The sequence below is a fragment of the Pipra filicauda genome, unplaced genomic scaffold (assembly GCF_003945595.2).
Source record: "Pipra filicauda isolate LSUMZ 115617 unplaced genomic scaffold, ASM394559v2 scaffold167_size3244652_pilon, whole genome shotgun sequence".
NCBI lineage: Eukaryota > Metazoa > Chordata > Aves > Passeriformes > Pipridae > Pipra > Pipra filicauda.
The window spans coordinates 1,928-24,279 of NW_024104184.1; the positions used below are offsets into that span (position 1 = coordinate 1,928).

At 40.9% G+C, this 22,352-nt stretch overlaps 1 protein-coding gene across 2 annotated transcripts in view; it reads left to right on the plus strand.

The window, feature by feature from the left end:
* The first annotated feature begins 20,489 nt into the window (after positions 1–20,489).
* The window catches only part of CERK (ceramide kinase), a 41,696-nt gene continuing 39,833 nt past the window's right edge, over positions 20,490–22,352 (plus strand). For both annotated transcript variants that reach the window (XM_039379409.1, XM_027731903.2), the window contains exon 1: positions 20,490–20,771. In XM_039379409.1, coding sequence (XP_039235343.1) covers positions 20,633–20,771 — 139 coding nt within the window. In that variant the 5' untranslated portion in view covers positions 20,490–20,632. The remainder of the gene's footprint in view (positions 20,772–22,352) is intronic.

A 22,352-nucleotide genomic window follows, 5' to 3' on the forward strand; every position in this document is an offset into this window, starting at 1 on the left:
CAGACAAACCTTTGTATATTTTTTTAAATGACCTTAAAAAAAAATTTCTGTAATATTGAAAAATAAAATTTTGTAAGTACTGGAGGACAAAAATTTCAAATTCATAGCTCATTTCAAACTGGATTCTTGTTTACACATTAATAATAATATAATTATTAATATTATTCGTGTCTGTCTGATCCCATACTGTCTTTGTTGTCTATGATTTATATAAATTTGTATATGATACCCTTCTGTTTATACCAGTTCTCAGATAATGCTAGCCAACATTCTTAATAATGCTCTAAAAATTAAAAATCACCCATGACAAAAATTAAGAGTTGCAAGTAACTATAATGGCAATCACTACTACAGAAGGTAGCAGAGCCATAACATGATTTAGTGATTGGAAATTAATACTGGAAAAAGTAGATATATTGTTGAAAACTGTGTTGTGCTTTAGCTACAATTCACTGGTCTTGATTGAGGTTTTTACTGTGTGAAAAATCTATGTTCCTTGTGCAGAAAATTAGAGGAGATGATCATAGCAGCCCCGTGGGCTGCACAACCTATGAATTGCTCTCAAAGCTATTCCCTTTTGAATTTATTATTACTATTATTCAATTCTCTTTGGCTTGTACTACTTAAACTCTCAACAATATTACATTGTTTTAGACGTGGCATATGTATATATATGAATGCACATTAGATACAGATGCTTAATCTCATATAGAAATCAAATTAAAATGTGATTTTTTTGGAGTCTCAGCAAGAATAGTGGACTTTTCATGTTTGCGGCAAAGGAAATTTAATGGAACAAATTTATTTAAATTGCTGTGTCAAAAGTCTGAAAATGAGCTTTCCTATGTTTGTGTAATGAAGAAAGGAGGCCATCTCAGCATAGTCTTTAGTCCAGCTAAGATCTAAACTGCTGTCTGGAAGTATGTTCTGTCTCTCTTCACTGAGAGGGCAGGAGAGTTGGAGCCTTCTGTAACATGGCTCATGGAAGGGGGGCTTGTATCAGGGCCTTTTCCTTAGGAAAAAGTAACAGGCAATTTCTTCAGAGCTCTTAAATAATTATCCAGCTAAAGTGTGAACATATGGGAGTAGCAAAGGGATAAATCACCACAGCAGCAGCTACATGCGTTTTTTATAATATCCCAATTTTCCCTCTCTTACACACAGCACAATACAAGAAAATATCCAATTTCTTTCATTGCTAATAGTTGGCAGTATGTTGAAAACCAGTAAAATTAATGAGAAAACTATTATGACAGAGAAATACCAGTCAGTTTTCATCTAGTGCTTAGAAATTATGGATCTAGGAGAAGGCTTTGAGTTTAGCTATGATGCTTTCCATAGCACCTTTGTTGTTTGGTAAACTTTCAGTATCTAACTTAGCTTGGGAAATCTTCTGTTGTATTTATAAGCCAGGTCAAAGCTTGAAGCTTATGTGCTTTTCATCCACCTCAAAATGTGAAGGAAACATATATTTTAATCAATCCTTGTTTGCATTCAAGTTCTCCTTTCTTGAAGGCGTAGAACCATTCATCAGCACTCTGCATCTCGTTGCACTTTTCAGTGTGTTCAAGCATGTCTGGAAAGAGGCTGAGGTGTCCTTGGCTCTACTGGAAACATTATGTCATCATCTAAACAAGATGTTGTTATGCCAGGAAAGGATCAATACTCTGATGAGGAGCTGCTGACTCAAAACTTCATTTTTATTTGATAAAGGACTACTTGGAACACTTTCCAAAGCATCTCTCATGGTATGAAGCTCTAGGGACTTGATTCGTCTCTCTGCCCAGGAAACTGAGTTGATTCATCTGTAAATATATGTCTGCCAACTTCAGATAATAAGAAAAAATGCACCTTCTGCATTTTTAAGCTTCACCCTTTCAGCTATTTCAACAGTATACTCTCTTTGTGAAGGAACTACTTCACATACCAACAATTAATTCAGTGGGAAAGAGAGGAAAAAGTTTTAGCTTTTTTCCTGCTGCTGACACCAGACAAGTCTACCCTGGGGTCTGTATGACTGCACAGACCTGGCAGCACTTCACTGCACAGGGTGCAAGGGCTGGACACCCCCCAGGTGCTTGACTTTGAAAGGATACTATTCTGCAGTCCTTCCACCTGCCCCCAGGCTGGCTTCCCGGCCAGGCTGCTGTGCCAGTGCTGACAACTAAGTTTGCCTCAGTACCTCCAGCTGAGAGAAACCAGAGCTGCATGACTCTGGGTCAGTTTGTGGTGAAAGGACATCTAGAGCTAAAGGGCTCTGCTGAAAAAAGCTCAGCTCTCTTCTGAGAAACAAACCTTGGAAGAGATTAGTGTTGCTCAGATTGCTATATCAGTATTGTTTTGGATAATATCACTAGTATAAAATAATCAAGGATTATGTAACTGGTTAGTGAAATGGATTAAAAACCTTTTTGTAATCTTTTTGCATCCTCTTCATGCAGTCAGAGATGGCTTTAGCTGAAAGGGCATATGGTAGTCTTGTGGCTTCCTATGACCTCCTGTCATTTGAGGGGAAAACACTACCTTGCTAGACATTGAAGCATCCTTTAACCCTCCCGTTGACTCATTTAATCATTCTGTTGGCTCAAGTCCCAAATAACCCAGTTTGAGGCTTTAGATGACCAAAGACAAAGAATTATTTTGTGAAGGCTTTTTCTTTTTATATTGAAGATATATAATGACTCCAGTAACCTTAAGAAATACGGAAGAGGGAAAAAAGGAAAACTCGACATCTTTTCACTTTTTACATTGTCTGTTTATACAAAGGTTGATAGAAACTCAGTACAGTTTTGAATGAATTTGAGTTGTTTAACAGAGAGAAGATGCTCATTGGTGTTATCAGAGTAAACAGATATATATGCCTTGACAGAAAGCATGCTTAACAATGTCTCCTCACTTCTATCGTACTTGTTCGGGCCCAATTTGTCAAAAATGCTCCCATGTTCTTCTTTGTGTTCTGAGGTGCTGAAAATCTTGAAGAATTTGTTTCCATTCTAGCTCCATTTAGCTGATATATAGTACCACCAAAACACTGATTTTAACATCGGGCTTGTAAGAGCTTCAGAATTAATGACAAAAACATTGCTTATTTTCTTCAAACCTAACCAATGCAGAACCTGCTTTTTGTACAGAAACAATGTGATTCTCTGCATCTGCAAGGCATGAGCAGCCAGAATACTTATTTTACCTTAAAAGAATTGCTCAGTGTTTGTTTGCTGTTTTGTTTCTTTCAACAGTGAATCCATATTATCTTTTCCTCTGGCAGAAGAAATAGGCAAGGAACTTTATCAGTGCTCTTGTGGAAAGCCTTTCACAGCATCCGTCAGCTCCTGCAAACTTCAGTGGGATTGTTCATCTCTTTGATACCAAGGAAAAACGATCAATATCAGAGAGATCTATTGTAAACCTAGGAGTCCTGGAGAAATCAGCCAGCAATAGGCATCTGTGGTTCTCTGAATGTTTATTCTTTCACACGGTCTTTTTTTCTGTTGCCACCTGCTCATCTAACCTGCATTGTTATTGATTTTTCTCTGGCGGGTAGGCCTCAGTATCCACATATACAATACCTGGGAGAACTGAACCTAGGTGGTAAGGTTTCATGCTGCTCTGAGAAAACCTGACTTTTATAAAGAGCCCAGATACAGATATTATGAATTCTAAGGGCTGTAACCTTGAACAAAGACATTTTTCTCAGAAATAATCTGAGAACTTTTATAACATCCACAAGAAAGAAGAACTTGGTGTGCTTTTGAGAGGACTATTCTTTACGACTTGGTCCTTTCTGTTAGAAATGTCTACTTCATCTGTCCTCTATTACATAACAAACTGAACTTGTATCATCATTGTGTAAGCAGCTCTCACTACCATTTCATACAGGATCAATGTTTTTTCTCATTCATGCAGGCAAAAATAAAAATTTGTCTTACTATTCCTCATATAAAAGTATCATCAAAGCCCACTGTCTTGGTTTCAGTTTTCTGTCGACCAAGTATTGGCCTTTAAATGTTCAATTTTTCCTGTCAAAGGAAGCACATAGATCAGGATTGTCTTACCACTTCCAGAGGAGGATTCAGGGAATGCTTTTCTTGCCACCAGCGTTTCCATCCTGTACACCACAGTAAACAGAGTTCGGCATTTACTGATAATACCTCTCTGAGAAAGAGCAAGCAGTTTCCTCTGAGGTTGGTATTAATATCTCATTAAGAGATTATGATAAGAGGTCTTCCTAGAGTCTGCCAGTAAAACAGCTGTTGGAGTAGATGTGTTGATACTGCCCAGTACTGTAATGTTGTGGTAATCTCAGTCTTGAGGATCCAGTCAAGCATCATTTGCAGCGTGTCCAGATGTCAGTCAGATGAAGATCAAAGAGTTCTGGTGTGGCGTTTGAACCTGGCCTTTTTCATGCCAGCGTGACCGCTCGGCTGGTAATGTGAATCTGCATTTTTGGAACCTACCTACTTTGATAATCATCATCATCATCATCATGGCTAGGCTTCACAAATGAAGATTTGGGAAGGGCTCTACCCACATTTGTTACAAGCACGCTGGTGGCTAAAAAGGCCAATACGAGACAGGCATGTCCGGTTGCAAAAGGCACAGCAGAAAGACTCCTTAGGTGGTATATTCTGCAAGGCACGATTCTTTCTGTGTTGTCTTTTCTTCTCGAGAGTGATCCTGTGTGCTTTCTCAAAGGCATCAGCAGCATTATAGATGCTGTGTCTCCAGACCTCCCAATTGGAGGCCAGAGTAGACCAGTTATGTTGATCAATATGGCCAAGGCTGAGATGTTGTTTCAAGGAGTCCTTGTATCTTCTCTTTGGGGCTCCTCTCTTGAGGCAGCCGGTGGCAAGTTCACCATAAAGCAAGAACTTTGATAATAGCATTAGTGTATATATAGATGGATGATTGGATGGGGATTTCTGCTTGAGATGAGTAAAAATTTCTGCTTGTTTATTTATCTATTTTTAAGGTGGGTTTTTTTGTCAGTTCATACCTTCCCTTTACACACTTTCCAGAGATTTAGCAAAAGAATATTGATTTAAAAAAGAATTCTTCCTAATTCCAGTGCTGTGATACCATGCCCATACAAACTCATAAAAAGCTGCTTGAGCAGCCATAGTAAAAACTGTGCCAAATACATTCAGCTGTTTACTTTCGAGCTAAGAAGTGCTGCAGGGATCTTGGCATATGGCCCCCACTATTTGAAATCTGAGGAAATTCCCACTGGGCCTGAGACCAAACACTTTCTTGCAGCCATTTGGTGGGCTTTTACTACTGTGGTGTTTTAAAAGGCTGTGATGGTTAGCAGCCTCTCACTGCTCAGGAATCCAGCTGAGCTGCCTTACACAGTGCTGCTCAGTCTGCCTTGGTTGCAAACACAATTCAGCCACTCCCAGCTGTGTTCTGCCTACTTACAGCAATGATTAGTTTCTTCCCAAGGCTTCAATATAAAAGTGATCTGCACTGAGTGATGTGCAATGCTTCTGTTTTCTTTGCCATGTTTTTTAATATTAAACCTGTGAATTATTGTTTTTTCACATTAGAATTTTCCAAAAAAAACATTCCATATATTCCTGGTTTTATTGTGGTGGCCCTACAAAAGCAGGCTGAAAACAAACCTGTAACTGAAAATTAGGGTGTTTTTTTACATAAGAGGCAGACTTAGATCTCTTTAAACAGTGCTTACTGCTTATTGATTAATATATAATTCATACATATTAATAAAAAGTTGTTGATAAAGTGTGAGCAAAAACTGCTTTCCTTCCTTATCATTCATTTTTCCCCAATTTGGTGTTTCTAATGTGTGTTTATTCTAAGCAGGAATCAGGGCATTAGAGGGGTTAACACATGGTGAAGGGTAGAAAAGTTGATTGCAAACTACAGAGTCAGTAGGCCCAGCACTTTCTACACTTGTTTAAAATTATTATGGGTGCCAAAGCATCCCCATGGCTTCTCATTGCAACTGCACTGCTGCAGTTCAGACTGGTGCCCAATTATGAGAGGGCAATTTCACTGCAGCCTGAGAAAAGAAGGGTAATGATTAAAACCCATTCATGTGGAATGTCCTAGAATATTGTAATAAAGAAGGTTTTTGTAATTGAAACATGTTCCAACAAGCCTTGAAACTATTCTTAAAGTTGCATCATTTTGCATCAAAGAGCAAAATCTTATAATCTGTTGAACAACCATTGATTTGATGAAAGCTTTTGGCCAACCAGAAATGAGCTTGATTTTGAAGCACAATGGAAGGACCTGGCTGTTTGAGAGAGCTTCCCTCGGGCATTGTAAAGGTCAACAAAATTCCAAGCCAATCATTTCCCTCACAACAAATAGTAGCAAATGAGATTCCACCTTAGGGATTTACTGCATTGTGTGTATTATTTTGTGCATTTGTGCTATGTGCTGCTCTAAAACAATCAACAGCATTTACTCCTGAACTATTCCATGCACCAAAATCTCATGCAGGATTTGATCATTCACTAGTAGGCTGCTCTAAACAAGATGATTAGTTTACAGTCTGATTTTCTACTTCTACTATCAGTTTTCAAATATTGATGACTCCAAGAAAAACAAAAGGTTACGTACTAAAAAGGAAAATGCATTATGCCTTCCAAATTAATTGGGAGAAATAAACTTGAAACTTGACTGCAAGAGCAGTTTAGCAATTGCATCAGCATGAAATAGCTTCTTCACCAAATCAAAGAGACACAGCCTTTCTGTGCTTACCGTGCTTCTGTATGAGTCCAAGATTTTGAGAAGAAAATGCGTTTACACATAGATTTCTGATCAATAGAAAATTCTGTGTACCTGCTGTTAATGAAATAATATGATACCTTTTAGAGTTTAGCTGGATCAATTGAATGTTTATTGAGTCGTTAATAATGATGCCCCAGCAGCACTGGGTAGTAGGTGTGGTTTGGATAGGCTATACAGAAATGACCAAGTGCTTCCCATGCAGTCAGCTGGAGCATGTGAAAAGGAGGATGGATGGTATGATACCCTAGAAGCATCTTTGACTGAACATGCTCTGGCAGCTAGTGCTTCTGTATTCCTAAACCGAAAACAGGAGTCGTCTGCATGGGGTTAAAAGTAGCTATAGATGTTAGTGTGGTAACACTTGCCCCCTTACAGCAACAACATCTTTGACTCCGAGACCATGATAATGATGAACATGATTCTGATTTCACAGAACTGCCATTTCACTACCTGTCCATTAAATCTTTCAATAAAAAATAGCTATGAAAGGAATCAGAGAGTCTATACTATTTATATAAAGTGTGGTAGAAGATCGTTTTTAGAAGCAGCCAAATAAGCAGTATGCGTTGTATTATTGGTAGATTAGGCAAGAACAAATAATGAGGAAAGTTACACAGCCAAACACTGATGCTTTAGAGGGTGTCTCTAGATTCAATTCCAGATGGGCAAATACAAGATTTACTTAAGCCTGATAATAACTTCACCATTATGAAACTCTTTCAAACCGGGATATTTTAATTTGGTGGTTAACAAGAGATTTCTACATTAGCTTCTGTCTTTTAAGGTTACTGAGATATCAGCTTAAGGTCATTATAATTCAACCATCACTTTTCTTGAAAACCGTTTGGGTTTTTGAATACTTGAACTGTATCAGGAACTGAAAACCCATGAAATTATGGAAGATCCGTGTCCATCAACTCTGATTTTTCCTAACCCTTTTTTTTCCAGGTGCCCATGAAGATTTGGAGCCTTAAGTGACATACAAAGGCAAGTAAAGGCAGGAGAGGTGCATTTTTAAAAAAAGATAATGTTTTCTAAACCATGGAAACTATTGCACCAAGAAGTGAAGCTGATAAAACTAGATAAATGGTCCAGCCTTGTGGACCTGGGCCAAATCTAAGTTTTGAATGTGAAGTATAACAAAGTCTACTTGAGCAATGTGGTTCAGAGCATAATGCAGTTTTGGAGCAAATACCTTGATCATCTCCATTTAGTGTCTGTTAGTTCAGTTCTGAGGACAGTTGTGGTACCCATGAAACAGATTCTGTTTGGAAGGAAACCAAATCAAGTGCTGCAGTGCTTTTCAGGAGCATTCCTAACTTGATGGTGGACTATACCACCGAAAGGTCTTCCAGTTTGTGCCTATCACTTTTCCTTGAGTATTGAAACACCTGCAAAATGGAGATTTCTGAACAGGGAAAGAAGCTGGCATCTAAATGAGGGGGAGCCTCTCAAGACTCATATAATGGATATATAAGCAGTCTTAGCACCTCACACTTTGATATGCTGATTGCACTTCTAGTAGAGGACAAAATATGTATAAATAATTAGAAGTTCCCTTGGCTGAGACATTAATCTTGAGATTTAGGTGACAAAACTCTTGAGGTCTCCCTGCTAGAGAGTGTTGTCAGATGTGAGGCATGACATTCTGCTGCTCAAACCTAGGCATTTAATGCTATTTTAAATGTAGAGTAGCTGTAGAGTACCCACCCCAGCCACCAGCTGCTGCTGCAGAGCATGTGAGTCCTTTCTGAGACCCTATGTCATATCTGCCTGTCCCAGACAGGCATTTTGGCTACCCAGCGGCCTCCCAATTGGCATTAGGCCCTTTGCTTCAGATAGCTGGATCACAGTTGGGTTCAGCACACATGTATGTGCTAAACAAAAACAAACAAAAAAATGAAAAAACCCTGTAGCTTTGAACAGTGAACTCCACAAGTCAGACGAGATTAGAGATCCAATGGCTTCTGTGGCTTGAGTCCAAACTCAGTGTTTTAGTGTCTTTCCAGGAAGTGGGAGAGGGATAGGGAGTGATGGTGAGGACTCACATTTTTAAGTCTGCTTTCCCACATGTGTTTATGCCTTTCCATAATTCATACATTTGAAAGTAATTTCAGAGGCAACACTAACACTCTCATTAGGCTGTATCTCACTTTCTGTGAAGCAAGCATGATTTATTCTCATATATCACACTCTCTGTACAGCTAAATAGATTACCAGAGAGTTGAACACAGAAAGGAGAAACTTAAGATTTTTAGGATTAGCAAATTAGGTTTCAAGATAAGAAGTCTATCTGCATTATACTTTCATTACTCAGAAGTTTAAAGGAGTGGGTGAGGTGTTAACATCATTATTACCCAGAGAATTTGGAGGTTCAGGTAAATGTTTTTTCACCTGGCTATACGTGCACATCTGCACCCATACCAACACACTTTGTAGTGTCTTCATAGAGTGAAAGAAATTGATATCTTTCTTCATTTTTATTTTGTCATTACTCATGTTGCTTTTTATCTGATAAAAAGATCCAAGATTCCAGAGAGCCATGCCATTGATTCAAGGTAGGAATGGCTTATCTGTTTTAACCTGCCTTCATGCTGTGTTGCTGTCGACACTGCTATGTATGTTTCTCTAATCAACCGCATGCAACATCGCTTGTCTTCTGAAACACTGCAATGTAAGTACAGGGCTTTGCGCTGGTAAAAACAGGCAGATGGGGGGTTTTATCTCCTCCTATTCTTGTCCTGTTTGTAGCTGGGTACTATCAGCTTCTATTAAGTCTATAGTTGCATTTCTAATTTTTACTGAGACAGTCTGTAGCACACTTCTCCATTTCTCTCTCCCCACTTTATGTTCTATCCCACAGTGTTTCATAATGCTTCCTTCGAAGACCAGAATGATTTGTGATGTTGAGATTATTAACCATATGTTACAGTGAGTAAGTCACACATGCTTTCTCAGTAGCCAATGATTGCTGGTTATGAAAGACACACATAGCATTACATTAGCTTCTGTCCTAAGAATTCTAGTCACAGCCTCATAATTTTCTAAAAAAAAAAAAAGGAAGAGGAATGATATGTTGTACAAGTCTAATTAGACTGAATATTTATTTCAACTTAATACTACCTCTATACAATACTCTATACAATACTTCCATACAATAATACTACTTCTAATACAATACTAGTATAATTGCTCTTCTGGCCCTTTATGGGTTTATCGTGTGCCCATCCCACTGTGACAGAGGAGGAAGTTTCTCACAACTAAATCTAGTATGAATGTTTTATTAGTTCAAGTCTCATTATTGCATTTCCTTTTCTAATCAAGACAAAGAATCTGCTGTTAAAAATATAATCTCTTTTCCCACTTATAGATACAACCATAAAAGCAATCAGTTTGAATGGTTCCTTTGCACTCAAGCTCTTTTTTGAAACATTGATTACTCCTAATTGTCATTTCTCATCCACAGTGGTTTAGAATTATGTCTTTCAGAGTCACAATTTTCACAAAACTGTGCACGTTAAACTGTCTGGAGATAGTTTTGAGGTGATTGATTTTTCAAAGCATTGCACTGATGTCTGATTCATAGTTCTGACTAAATGAGCTGATTGACTAAAACCCTGTACAATCTCTTGAAAACGTATCCCTTTCATCAAAATCTACAGTTTCTATGAATTGTATTTAGAATGACATGTAGACTAGTCAGCTCTAAATATGTTTCTGAGAAAATGGTGTGCTCCAAATTAGTCAGCCATTGCCACCTGGTAAGACAAGAAGATTATAAATGTTTATTAGTTTACTCTTCAATCTTTGAATTTTCTTTTCAGTATATTCATAACTATCTGCAAGATGATTGTCATCCCTTTGAACAGCTATGAAGTCAGATACAGCAAAGTTCCTTAAATATATTTGTTTGCTAGAATTAAATATTTAACTTCAGTTTTGAGATGAACCTCTTTGTTCACCATTGCTCTCTTTTTTGCTGTGTCTGATTTTATAATATGTTCTTAGCTTTCCATTTAAATTTAATACCAGAAAATCAAAAAGAGAGGATGACAGTTCAAGTCAACATGCATGCTGAGATGTCAAAAGGCATATGCATAAATAACTTTGTTTTGTGGATTTTATGCAAAGTATTGGCATGCATTTGTGTTCTACTATCACTGATTCAGACAACTTCATACCAGCTGTCATCATCTCTACTGCAGTAGTGAACTGAAAAACAATCAAAGTGAAAATTACTCTATTCAGACAAACTGCTTCAATCCATTTTTTATCTGATTGTTCAGAACCTTGGTCTTAAAAAGACAATTTCACCTGCATTTCTGAGTATTTACCTTATGTTTATATTGTATTTTTAAAATAGTGTATTAGTCACAGAAAGTAAGATTGCTAGTTAAATCACATAAATTAACCAGTTTCAAGGAGAAATTTCACTGTTATTTAAAGACGAAGAACCCCTTCCTTCTTTTACCTTAAATCCACAAATGCAACTCTGAAAGAATCTACAGCCAAAATCTTTATCTTTACAAAGGTAGTAATTATTAAAATATAAATTTGTGCACCTGTGAACCATCCAATTATATAGTGAATCAATAACAAGACTGATGAAACAGTGCCCAAAGATTGGTAAGACTGAGAAAACCTGTATTATTTTTTGTTTCATGTACTCCTATATTTTCTGAATAAATTTGTTATGATAAAGGTATTGTGTAGGTTTGCTGTTCTCTGCTGAAACTGAAATAGTGAAATAGTTTAATGAAAATACGAAACTATAAATCTTGAGTAAAAATCATGAATTTTTCAAAATTGACTTTCATCAAAGTTAACTCTGTGATCTAATGCTACTTAATTTCAAAATTACAGTATTCACAAGAAGGATAGAGCTTAATGTGTCAAATATTTTTAGTTTAGGCAAATGTCTTTGCCCTTCTGAGCATCCTTCTTCCTCATATAGTAACTCTGTTATCTTGTAAATAGTGATTGTGTCTTAGAATCTGTCTTGCTCCTTTAAGAAGACAGACCTGTTTAACCAATTATTTGTAATCTTGGTAATGAAAAAAGCATGAACCTGTGAATACCAGTCAAAAGTACATGTCCTGCAAGAAGGTTGGTGTGAACATTTGTGTTTTATAGTATATTTGATAGGTGATAAGTTCAAAAGGAGAAAAATTGTTGAAAGTGTTGAAGAACCTTCCAAATGTTGAATAGGAAGTGGGAGGATTTTTTTAAGTAACTGGTGATTAGGCATTTCACTAACTTCTGAGTGAGTTCAGTTTACCTGTGATCACAGGAATGATTACGTTTTAAGTCAGAGATGATACATCAGTGTCATTTCTTTGGTGATAAGAAAAAAAATGAAAATTATTTAAAATAATAATATGAGTTAGTTTATGTTTCATCTAATTCAATCTGTATACAGATACATTCGAATGTCTGTGTTGTTTATGATTTTTCAAGTTCTTAACACTGGAAGGCTACAGATATGTCCACTGATACTTGGAAATGAAGATGTGATTTGATTGTTGTGGATGACATTGCTGCTCATATAATTTTTTTAATTTTATTCAATTTTAGTATATTAAGATGATAAAGACCAGAGGTGGTGCACACAGAGATGCTTCCATGGTTGTCTAAGTACTAGGTACTGTTTTTATCTGTTAGATTAATTATTCCAGCTAAGCATATCTTAGATAATAGTTGGTCTGGAGTGTCATAATACATAATGGGGATGTGCTTATTTGCTTATGTTAATAATCTGATTATCTGTATTTCTATTTACTTCCTGTGTTGTTAATAAGGCTGTCCAGAACTGAAGGACGTAAATAATATTTTTCAGTGTGAGATTGTTTTATTTTCAAAATATTTCATTAGCTGATTATTTGTCCATGGAACCTGTGAGACGCATCCATGGATCCTGAGGAAACTGGCAGAGAAAGTATCTAAATGACTATCCTTCGTGTTTGAGAATTTGTGGCACTTTGGTGAAGTTCCCACTGACTGGAAAAGAGGAAACATAATCTCCTTTTTTAAAAAAGCCAAAAAAGGAAGACCTGGGGTACTACAGGCTGTCAGACTTCTGTGCCCTGCAAGATCATGAAGTGGATCCTCCTGGAAACTGTGCTAAGGCAAGTGGAAAATAAGGAGGTGATTGGGGGCAGCCACGAGATTGCTCAAGGCCCCATCAAACCTGGCCGTAAGCACTCCCAGGCAGAGGACATCCAATAATTCTCTGGGCAACCCGTGCCAGGCCTCACCACCTTCAGAGTAGAGAATTTCTTCCTAATACTCAATCCAAAAATACCACTTTTCTGTTTAAAACCATTCCCCCTTGTCCTATCACTGTAAAACGTCCCTCTTCATCTTTCTTGTAGGACACCTTTAGGTACTGGAAGGCTGCTGTAAGGTCTCCCTGGATGCTCATCTTCTCCATGCTGAACAACCCCAACTCTATCAGTCTGTCTAGTAGGGGACATACTCCATCTCTTCAGTCATCTTCATAACCCTCCTCTGGACCCATTCTAACAGGTCCATGTCCTGCCTGTGCTTGGGGCCTCAGAGCTGGATGCAGTTCTCCAGGTGGGGTCTCACAAGAGCAGAGCAGAGGGGCAGAATCACCTCCCTTGACCCGCTGGACACCGTTCTTTTGATGCAGTCCAGGACACGTTTGGCTTTCTGGGCTGCAACTGCATATTGCCAGGTCATGTCCAGCCTCTTATCCACCAGCTCCCCCAAGTCCTTCTCCTCAGGGCTGCTCCCAATCCATTCTTTGCCCACATTTGTGCTTGGGATTGCCCTGACCCATATGCAGGACCTTGCACTTGGCCTTGTTCAACATCATGAAGTCTATCAAGGCATCCCAATGGATGGCATCCTTTCCCTCCAGTGTGTTGATTGCACCACATAGTTCAGTGCCATTGGGAAACTTGCTGAGGGTGCACTTGATCCTGCTGTCAGTGTTGCTGACAAAGGTGTTAAATAGTGCTGGTCCCGATACTGACCCAGGAGGATTGTCACTTGTCACTTCTAAAGACTGGGACATCAAGTTGTTGACCACAAATCTTTGGATGAGACCATCTAGTTAGTTCCTTATTCACCACGTGGTCCATCCATGAAATCCATGTCTCTCCAGTTCAGAGCCAAAGATGTTATGCAGGTCAGTGTCAAATGCTTTGCACAATTTAGGTAAATTGCATCAGTTGCTCCTCCCTTACCCACCAACACTATCACCTCACCACAGAAAGCCACTAAATTTGTCAGGAACAATTTGCCCATCCTGGCTGTCCCCAGTCACCTCCTTTTTTTCCACTTGCAGGGCACAGAAGTCAGACTGACAGCCTGTAGTACCCTAGGTCTTCCTTTTTTGACTTTTTAAAAAAGGAGATTATGTTTCCTCTTTTCCAGTCAGTGGGAACTTTATCAAACTGCCATGACTTCTCAAACGTGAAGGATAGTCGTTTAGATACTTCCTCTGCCAGTTCCCTCAGGACCCATCGATGGATCTCATCAGGTTCCATGGACTTATGCACCTCCAGGTTCCTCAGATGGTCTTGAACCTGAGCTCCGCCTCTTCAGTTATCCTTGCCTACAAGCACTGCAGGGAAATACCAACGTTACCTATTCAAGCCTTCTTACCAGAGCAGAGCAAAGATGTCTTCTATAGCCCCTTACACATCCTGTACCATACAAGGCCATTAAGAAGATAACAAATCTGAAGTTCCTGTATATGTCTCTTAAAATAGGAAGGAAGTTCAGTGGTTCTTGGCCTTTTCAACTAATTACAACAATTTCTCAACTTTAGAACAAAGTTGCACACTGCCAGAGAGCATCATCGTTCTGTCAGACAGGGACTTTTTGATTTCATTGGTTTTTAAAAGGATTCAGTTATTTGAGAGGGGAATCTTAGAGCTCCTCCAGGACTCCGGTTGAGACTAATAATTAAAATAGGAAAAAGGACCTAAACAAAGAAATACAAATCAATAGTTCTGTGTGTATCTGTAGGTGGGAGCCACAGCTATAACAGCTTGAAACAAATAACACTCATTATTTTTCACAGTGATAGGCAGTTTATGCAGAGAATACACAGGTAGGTAGGAGCTCTGGAAGAAAAAAGAATTCTGTAAAGTTCCGTGGATCAGGAACAGCATGTAACATTTTCTTTTGCAAGAAAACAAAGTATCTCTGGATTCATTCCCACACCCTGCAATATATCAACAACTTTCTCTCAAATACCTTTCGGCTCAATTGAATAAAGGGCTGCAATCATCAGTTTTGACAAGCCTTTAAAATTGCTCTTTTTTTTTTTCCCGGATCATTTCCAACAACAAATGCAATTTAAATTTTTATGATGAAAGTATAAAAATGCTTTAAAATAGCTCAGGTATTTTTCTAGAGAAGGTGATGTCATTCTTTCCATCAGTAGAGAATATTTTATTCATGCCTTAATCTTTGTTTGCTGATAAGTAGAAAAGGAATTGGAACATTAGCAGTATTTTGATATTTAAAATTAATTATTTTCCTCTGTTCTATTATCTTTACCAGCTAGTTTACATTTTCCAAAAGTATTTCAATTGCCAAATTTGGCCTTTGGGCGTGTTTACACTGTTCTAATGGGGCTTGTGTGTGTGTACTTGAGAAAAGTATTTGATTCATGAGTAAGTACTTCAATTTGCCTGACATGAACTGAGATAATTTTTTTTTTATAATTCCCAAGCAGTTGTCAAAAAACCTTCTGGGGGCATTTTTCTGTGGAAGAAAAGCAATACTTCATAGTTATCTATGGGTAGTAATAATAATAATAATTATATATATATGTATGTATGTATGTATATATAGTAAAAATCCTTTCTAGATTTTGTTTCCAGTTTTAAATTCCTTAGCAATGAGATTAAAGTTTCACTTCTGCATTACTTGTCATTTGGACAAGACCCAGCTGGCTCTTACATACCTATTCAAGGGACAATATCAGGAATACATTCACTGATCTTGAACTGCCTTCTCTTCCCTCAGTGGGACTGAGCACAATTGCAGATGTTCTTTGGGACATGGAGGAGTCCTTGAGCCTGGAGCCATCTCCTTGGAAGCACAGGGCATTGCAGCTGAAGGGCTCCATCACATGTCTGTGACCAGCTGTGTTTTCCAGAGTTCCTGATACAAATCTGTGATTCCTTCTAAGCATCCAACACAGAACTGAGTAGAGTGGCAAAAATATGGTGGAATATGATTCTTCTTTGGTCTCCAGCACACTTGTGTGGGTATTATCCAGCTTTCACTTTGGTTAAGATATTTTACATGTTTTCACTCACTGAGAGACTCACTCTCTCAGATAAGGTTGTATACGCAGTACTTTCTACTTCTACCAAAATACTACAAGAGCATGTTTGATTTTCCCCATGGAAAATAAATTAGTTGCAGGATCCTAATGAAGAGATTTGGAAGAGTGATAGCTCAAGTTTGTAATGATTTAAATCAATATTTTGGTAATGCAGGGCATGCTGAACAATACCTCTCTGCTCCTGTTGATTAAAAAGACATACCTGCTCAAAAGTGTTCCTTAATTGACTGCCTGCAGTATCATGTATTGATCCTGTTCAGTATAACATAGAGCTACTAGAGGTAAGTACTTTTTATATAGATCTCAGAATCATAGAACAATTTTCTGCCATGGGCAAGGACACCTTCCACTACACCAGGTTGCTCAAAGCCCCATCCAACCTGGCTGTGAACAGTTCAAGGGATGGGGCATCCACAACTTCTCTGACCAACCTGTTCCAGTGTCTCACCACTCCAGGTGGGGTCTCACAAGAGCAGAGTCAAGGTGGAGAAATATCTCCCAGGGTGAAGCGTGCTGGCCACGCTTCTTTTGATGCAGCCCAGGATACAGTTGGTTTTCTGGGCTGCGGGACTGCAGTCAGGTCATGTCCAATTTTTCATCCACCAGTACCCTCAAGTCCTTCTCTGCAGGGCTGCTCCCAATCCCTTTGTCCCCCATCCTGTACTGATATTGGTGATTGGCTTGATCCAGGCGTGGGATCTTCCACTTTTCCTTGTTGAACTTCATGAGGTTTGCATGGCCCACTCCTCAAGGCTGTCAAGGTCCCTCTGGATGGCATCCCTTCCCTCAAGAGTAAAAGCTGCCCCGCTGTCACTTGAGATGAATGACCCACGATAAAATCAGATACCGAGAAGAGAAATTTGGCTTTAAACATTGTGTTGTTTGCTAGATAGGTAGTAAATGGGTCATAGCAATAACCCTTGTAAGTTGTGTTACCTTCCTGCATTCTTCCCATTTGACATTGTGAATCGTACTTGTTACACAACGTATTATTGTTCCCAAGTTAACTGCAACTACAACCTTTCCTGTGGCCTCTCTGGACCTGTGAATAAAGTGAGGTGCTTCTACAACCATGTAATTTCTCAGGGTGGAGCCCTGTGAGGGGACATCTTTAGCACTAGGATTTTAGGCTAAAAATCCTGCAGTTTACTGGCATCACTGCATCTGCAGTTATGTCCCCTCAGTGGTAATTAAAGGCTTAGGTAATAAGTAGTAAGACAACAAGTGACATGTGTGTGCTTTGGTCTACCAAATCACCCATCGTTTAGAAATTCTTTCTCTGTTAGAATCAGGAAAGAAAAACATACAGTACTAAAAAAAAAAAAAAAATTGCATTGGCTCAAATTTGATCTTTACTTTCTAGGGACACATGCACATGTTGGTATTCAGGGAACTACCAGAGAGTAACAGAGCGGACCCAACAGAGCCCTGCTAAGAATTCCTGGAAGACATTCCTGTAGTAGCATGAAGCATCCCAAATCATGGGCTCCAAGAGAGATATGGAGCTCCTGGAGCAGGTCCAGTGGAAGGTAACAAAGTTGATTAAGGGACTGGGGCATCTCTCTTATAAGGAGAAGCTGGGGAAGACAGGCCTGTTCAGTCTTGAGGAGAGACAAATGAGAGGTGACTTCATCAATATCTGTAAGTATCTGAAGGGAAGGTGTCAAGAGCATGGAGCCAGGCTTTTCTTAGTGGTGCCAAGCAACAGGACAAGAGGCAATGGGCAGAAACTGAGGCACAGAAAGTTCCACCTGAATATGAGGAAGGACTTCTTTACTGTCAAGCTGAGCACACAGTGGAACAGATTGCCCAGAGAGGTTATGGGAGTCTGCCTCACTTGAGATATTTGAGAACCATCTGGACACAATCCTGTGCAATGTGCTCTAGGAGGACCCTGCTTGAGCAGGGAGGTTGGACCAGATGCCCCACTGTGATCCTTACGCATTCTGTGATTCTGTGACCAAAACACTGTTACACTAAAACATTGTGCAAGGACGAAATAAGTGTTTTTCTCTTATTTAAACAAATAAGAAATGTGGATAGGGAATGCCATTCCTGCTAGTATAGCAGTATAGTTGCTAGTATAACTTTGTAGGCTTCTAAAATACCAGAGAATATTTTATTAGTTTTGTGTTTTACAGTTGAAGACTTTACCCTTAGCTAAGCCAAAAAGAGTTGTCAAAATAATAATAAAAGGAAACCATCGTAGGCAAGAGTGGCAAAAAGAATGAACTTTTTACTTCTTCAGCTAACATGGATCACAGTGTAAGAATATTGATTCTAGTCATTGTGGGCCATAAAAGATTAAATCTACTTTGCCCAGTGGATAAATGATAAATAAGTACCCCCGTGTAATATTTTTAAGACTACGGCTTTGTATTAGTGATCCATTAGGTCTTGGAGGATGTCTGAAGGGGGCAGTAGCGAAAGTCTCTGTTGCACTGTGGGTACCACAGAGCTATCTCGGCTTGCAGAAATGGTTACAAATAATGGAAATTAAATGTGCTAGTTATGAGATGACCCAAAACAAAAAGGATGTTCCTGGCCCAGGGATCTTACCATCCAAGTATAAGAGGGACAATAAGAGATGATGCAGGTGGGAAAATGCAAAGAACCAGTGAGACGTTAATGACTGCTCAGCACTGCATTTGGCAGACCAATGTTCACAATGGACTTTTAAGCCTCAGCATAAAGAGCTCTATAGGTGTCTGTGGAGGGACAGATTAAAAAATATAAGCAACAAAACAACTGATAGAAACAAAGCATTCCTTGAAATTGTGAAAGTGTGGCATATCTAGGTATGTTCAACAAAAAGTTGGCAACATCGTGTCTTTCAAGGCCAGAGGAAAGCATGTTGGAATGATTGAGATAGATGGTAACAAGTATTTGTTGCACTGGAAGACTGTCTTGAACATGTAACTTCGATGGCAATGCCTAGGTCATTTGTTTTCAGAAAATGAAATCACAAAATAACATAATGGATTAGGTTGGAAGGGACTTTAAAGATCATCTAATTCAAATCCCCCTGCCATGGGCAAACATCTGCCACTAGACCAGGTTACTCAGAGCCCCGTCCAACCTGGCCTTGAACACTTCATAGATCAGGCAACGTCAGCTTCTCCGGGCAACCTGTTGTTGTCTCACCTGCCTCACAGTAAAAAATTTCTTCTGAGTATCTAATCTAAACCTCACCTCTTTCAATTTATAGCCATTTCCCTTTGTTCTATTGCTACATGCCCTTGTAAACTGTGAGTGAAATGTGAGTACATTACAAGGGTCAGAGCAAAGCCGAAGTGCAGAAGCTTTTTCAGCGTGCACTGGCTCTGAGCAAAGCCAGCTGGAGTGTCTCTGTATCATCCTCACGTAGCAGAGAGCTGGCCCTAGCAGGACCCATGTAAGAACAGACCAGAGATGTTTTCCACTACACTCTATAGGAAATATTCAGATTTGGAGTAAGGTTGGAGGTGGAGCTACTGCTGCTCTGTCTGTTCTGTGTTTTGATAGGATGCTGATGGTTATAGTGAGAAGGTTAAGGAACACCACAGAGGAAAGACAGCAAAGAATTAAGAGCTTAACTATAGTGAATTACTGTTGCTATCTCTAAGGTCAACCCAAAATGTTTTTATGTAAAGGAAAGTTTGGTTACAGAATCACAGAATGCACCAAGTTGAAAGGGACCAACAAGGATCATTGAGTCCAATTCCCGTCCCTGCACAGGACCATCCCCAAGAGTCACACCGCGTACCTGATATTGTCCAGATGCTTCTTGAACTCTGTCAGGCTTGGTGCTGTGACCAGTTTCCTGGGGAGCCTGTACCAGTGCCAAACTACCCTCTGGGTGAAGAACCTTTTTCTAATATCCAACCTAAACCTCCCGACACAACTTCAGGCCATTCCCTCGGGTCCTGTCACTGTTCACCACAGAGAAGAGATCAGTGGCTGCCCCTCCTCTTCCCCTAACGAGGAAGTTGTAGACTGCAAGGAGGTCTGCCCTCAGTCTCCTCTTCTCCAGGCTGAACAGACCAAGTGACCTCCAGACATTTGTGGATAGATGTACTCATTGCATTTTCACTGTCTAAAGGGAAAGAGAGACGAGTCCATCGACACCAGGATGGGTGCAAAAAAACCCACGAAAGCAATTCAACCCCGTCACGGTGTCAGCCCCGGTGTCTCCGCACGGAGCCCGGCCCGGGGGCTCCGCCGCGGGTCGCAGAGCACGTGTCTCTCGCCAGCGGGGCGAGGAGACAAAGCAGGGCGGGCCCTCCGCCACCCCTGCGCCCGCAGCCCGGGCAGTCCGGCCTCACTGCCCCGGCCTGATGTGCCAGTGGCCCCGGCCCCGGCCTGCCCCGGCGCCGGGAGCCGCCGTGCCGGGAGCCGGGCTCCGCCCCGCAGCACTGTCGTAGCGCTGACGCCGCGGCCGCCCCGCCCGGGCCAGCCGGGTAGCGGCGGGCCGGGGGCGCCGTTAGGTGCTGGGCTCCCCCGCCGCGCCGCCCGCGCCGCCGGGCCATGCGGTAGCGGCTGCGGCGGGCCGGGCTCTCGGCGGCCATGGAGCGGCTCCCCGGCGGCCGCCGGCCCCGACTGGTGTCCTCGCTGGGGCTGGGGCGGCGCTCCTGGGAGGTCACCTTAGACGAGGAGCGGGGGCGGCTGGCCTGGCGCGACCCCCGCCCGCCGCGCCGCGCCGGCGGTGAGTGGGGCGGGCAGGGGCCGGGAGCGCACCGGGAGCGCACCTGCCGCGGCCTGGGGCGTGCCGGGGCCCCCGAGGGGCCGCCTGCCCTCGGCGGGGGGGAAGGGCGTCCGCAGCGTCCCCGGTGGCTGCGGGCGCGGGTGCCGGCGGGGGCGGCCTGCGGGCAGTGCTGACACGGGTCCCGCGGCGCGGGGCGCGCTGAGCATCCGGAGCGCTCTGCCGGCGTGAGCGCTTCCTGCGCTCGACTTTGCGGCGCCTCTGGGATTCAGAGTTCGGCGGTGACAGGCGGAGAGTGCCCCTATCCCACGCGGGGCCGAACCGGGCGCTCGGAGCGGGGAGACGGGGCCGGGACTGTGCCCGGCGGCAGCCGCCTGTGCTGAGCGAATCTGCCGCTGAATCGGGCTGTGCCTTCCGAAACAAAGCCGAAAGCTGCTCACGCTGAGCCGCAGCCCCTGCGAGCGTGTCCCGGAGCAACCCGTCCGAGCGTGTGTGTTTCGGACGGCACAGGGGGACACCTGTCCCTGCGGCGCGCTGAGCAAAGCACAGATTTGTGCGACTGAACCCCACTTGGCGCTGCGAGTAGGTCGAAGCGTGTAGTTTGTAATGTATTTAAATTAGTCCTAGCAGGACATAATAGACTTACAGAACCTTAAAAGCAGTTTTGTTTTTTTTTTACTTGCATGACTTACGGTTAAAAAGCACTTTCATGCAGTGTTTCAGGCAAATACTGTTGTGGGGTTTTTTAAGTGAGCTTTTTTTGCAACTTTTCGCTTTCTAAAGGACTCAATAAAAAAATTTCAAAGTTTAACTTTTGCAATTTACTGGTTTGAAAAGATTTAGTATAGGCTAATAGTTCGTAACGTGGTAACAAAGCTGTTCATAGTTTCCCTTGTGTGCAGTTAGAATGATTCTGATGTACAAAACTACCAGTGTGAGAAGTTACTGCTGGAAATCCCCCCAAAAAATTCAGGTTAACTTCTGAAAATGTCTGCATATCAAACTTTCTATGTACTTTAAATGGTATTTTTTCAGGGTCTTTGACTTTGGGGTTTTTATAGAGTAATTATTCCCATTGTTAATATAGCCTTATTAACATGGCATGTGAACATCTGAAAATGTGTAATGTCTTTTTTTTCATAGCAGCTGCTGTAGTAGAGTTGAAAACTTCTGTCATCCTCATTTTAGAAGTTGGAGGAACTGAGACAGAGAGAAACTAATAATAGAAAGGCAGACTAGAAGTTTTATCTGAGAAACATTTGAATATAGATGCTTCCAGTCCCAGGCAAGTCTCCAAACTTAAATAGTTCTTTCCTTCTTATCATGTATCTTTGTTAAATATTTTTCTGATTTTATCATAATATCTTATTGGCCAGAGGCTTTTCTCAAGAAGGTGAGGGAAAAAGGAGAAGGAGGACTCAAGAAGAATTTTAAGAATTTGGTGTTACAGTTTTCATAATTGAGAATCGGTCATGTTTAGTCAAGTACAACCCTTCTTATTCATAATGTAAAAATAGACTTTGTTATGCTTCATCTGCTATTGTGTGAATAGTTTGACATAATCTAGTTTTTATCAGCAGTACT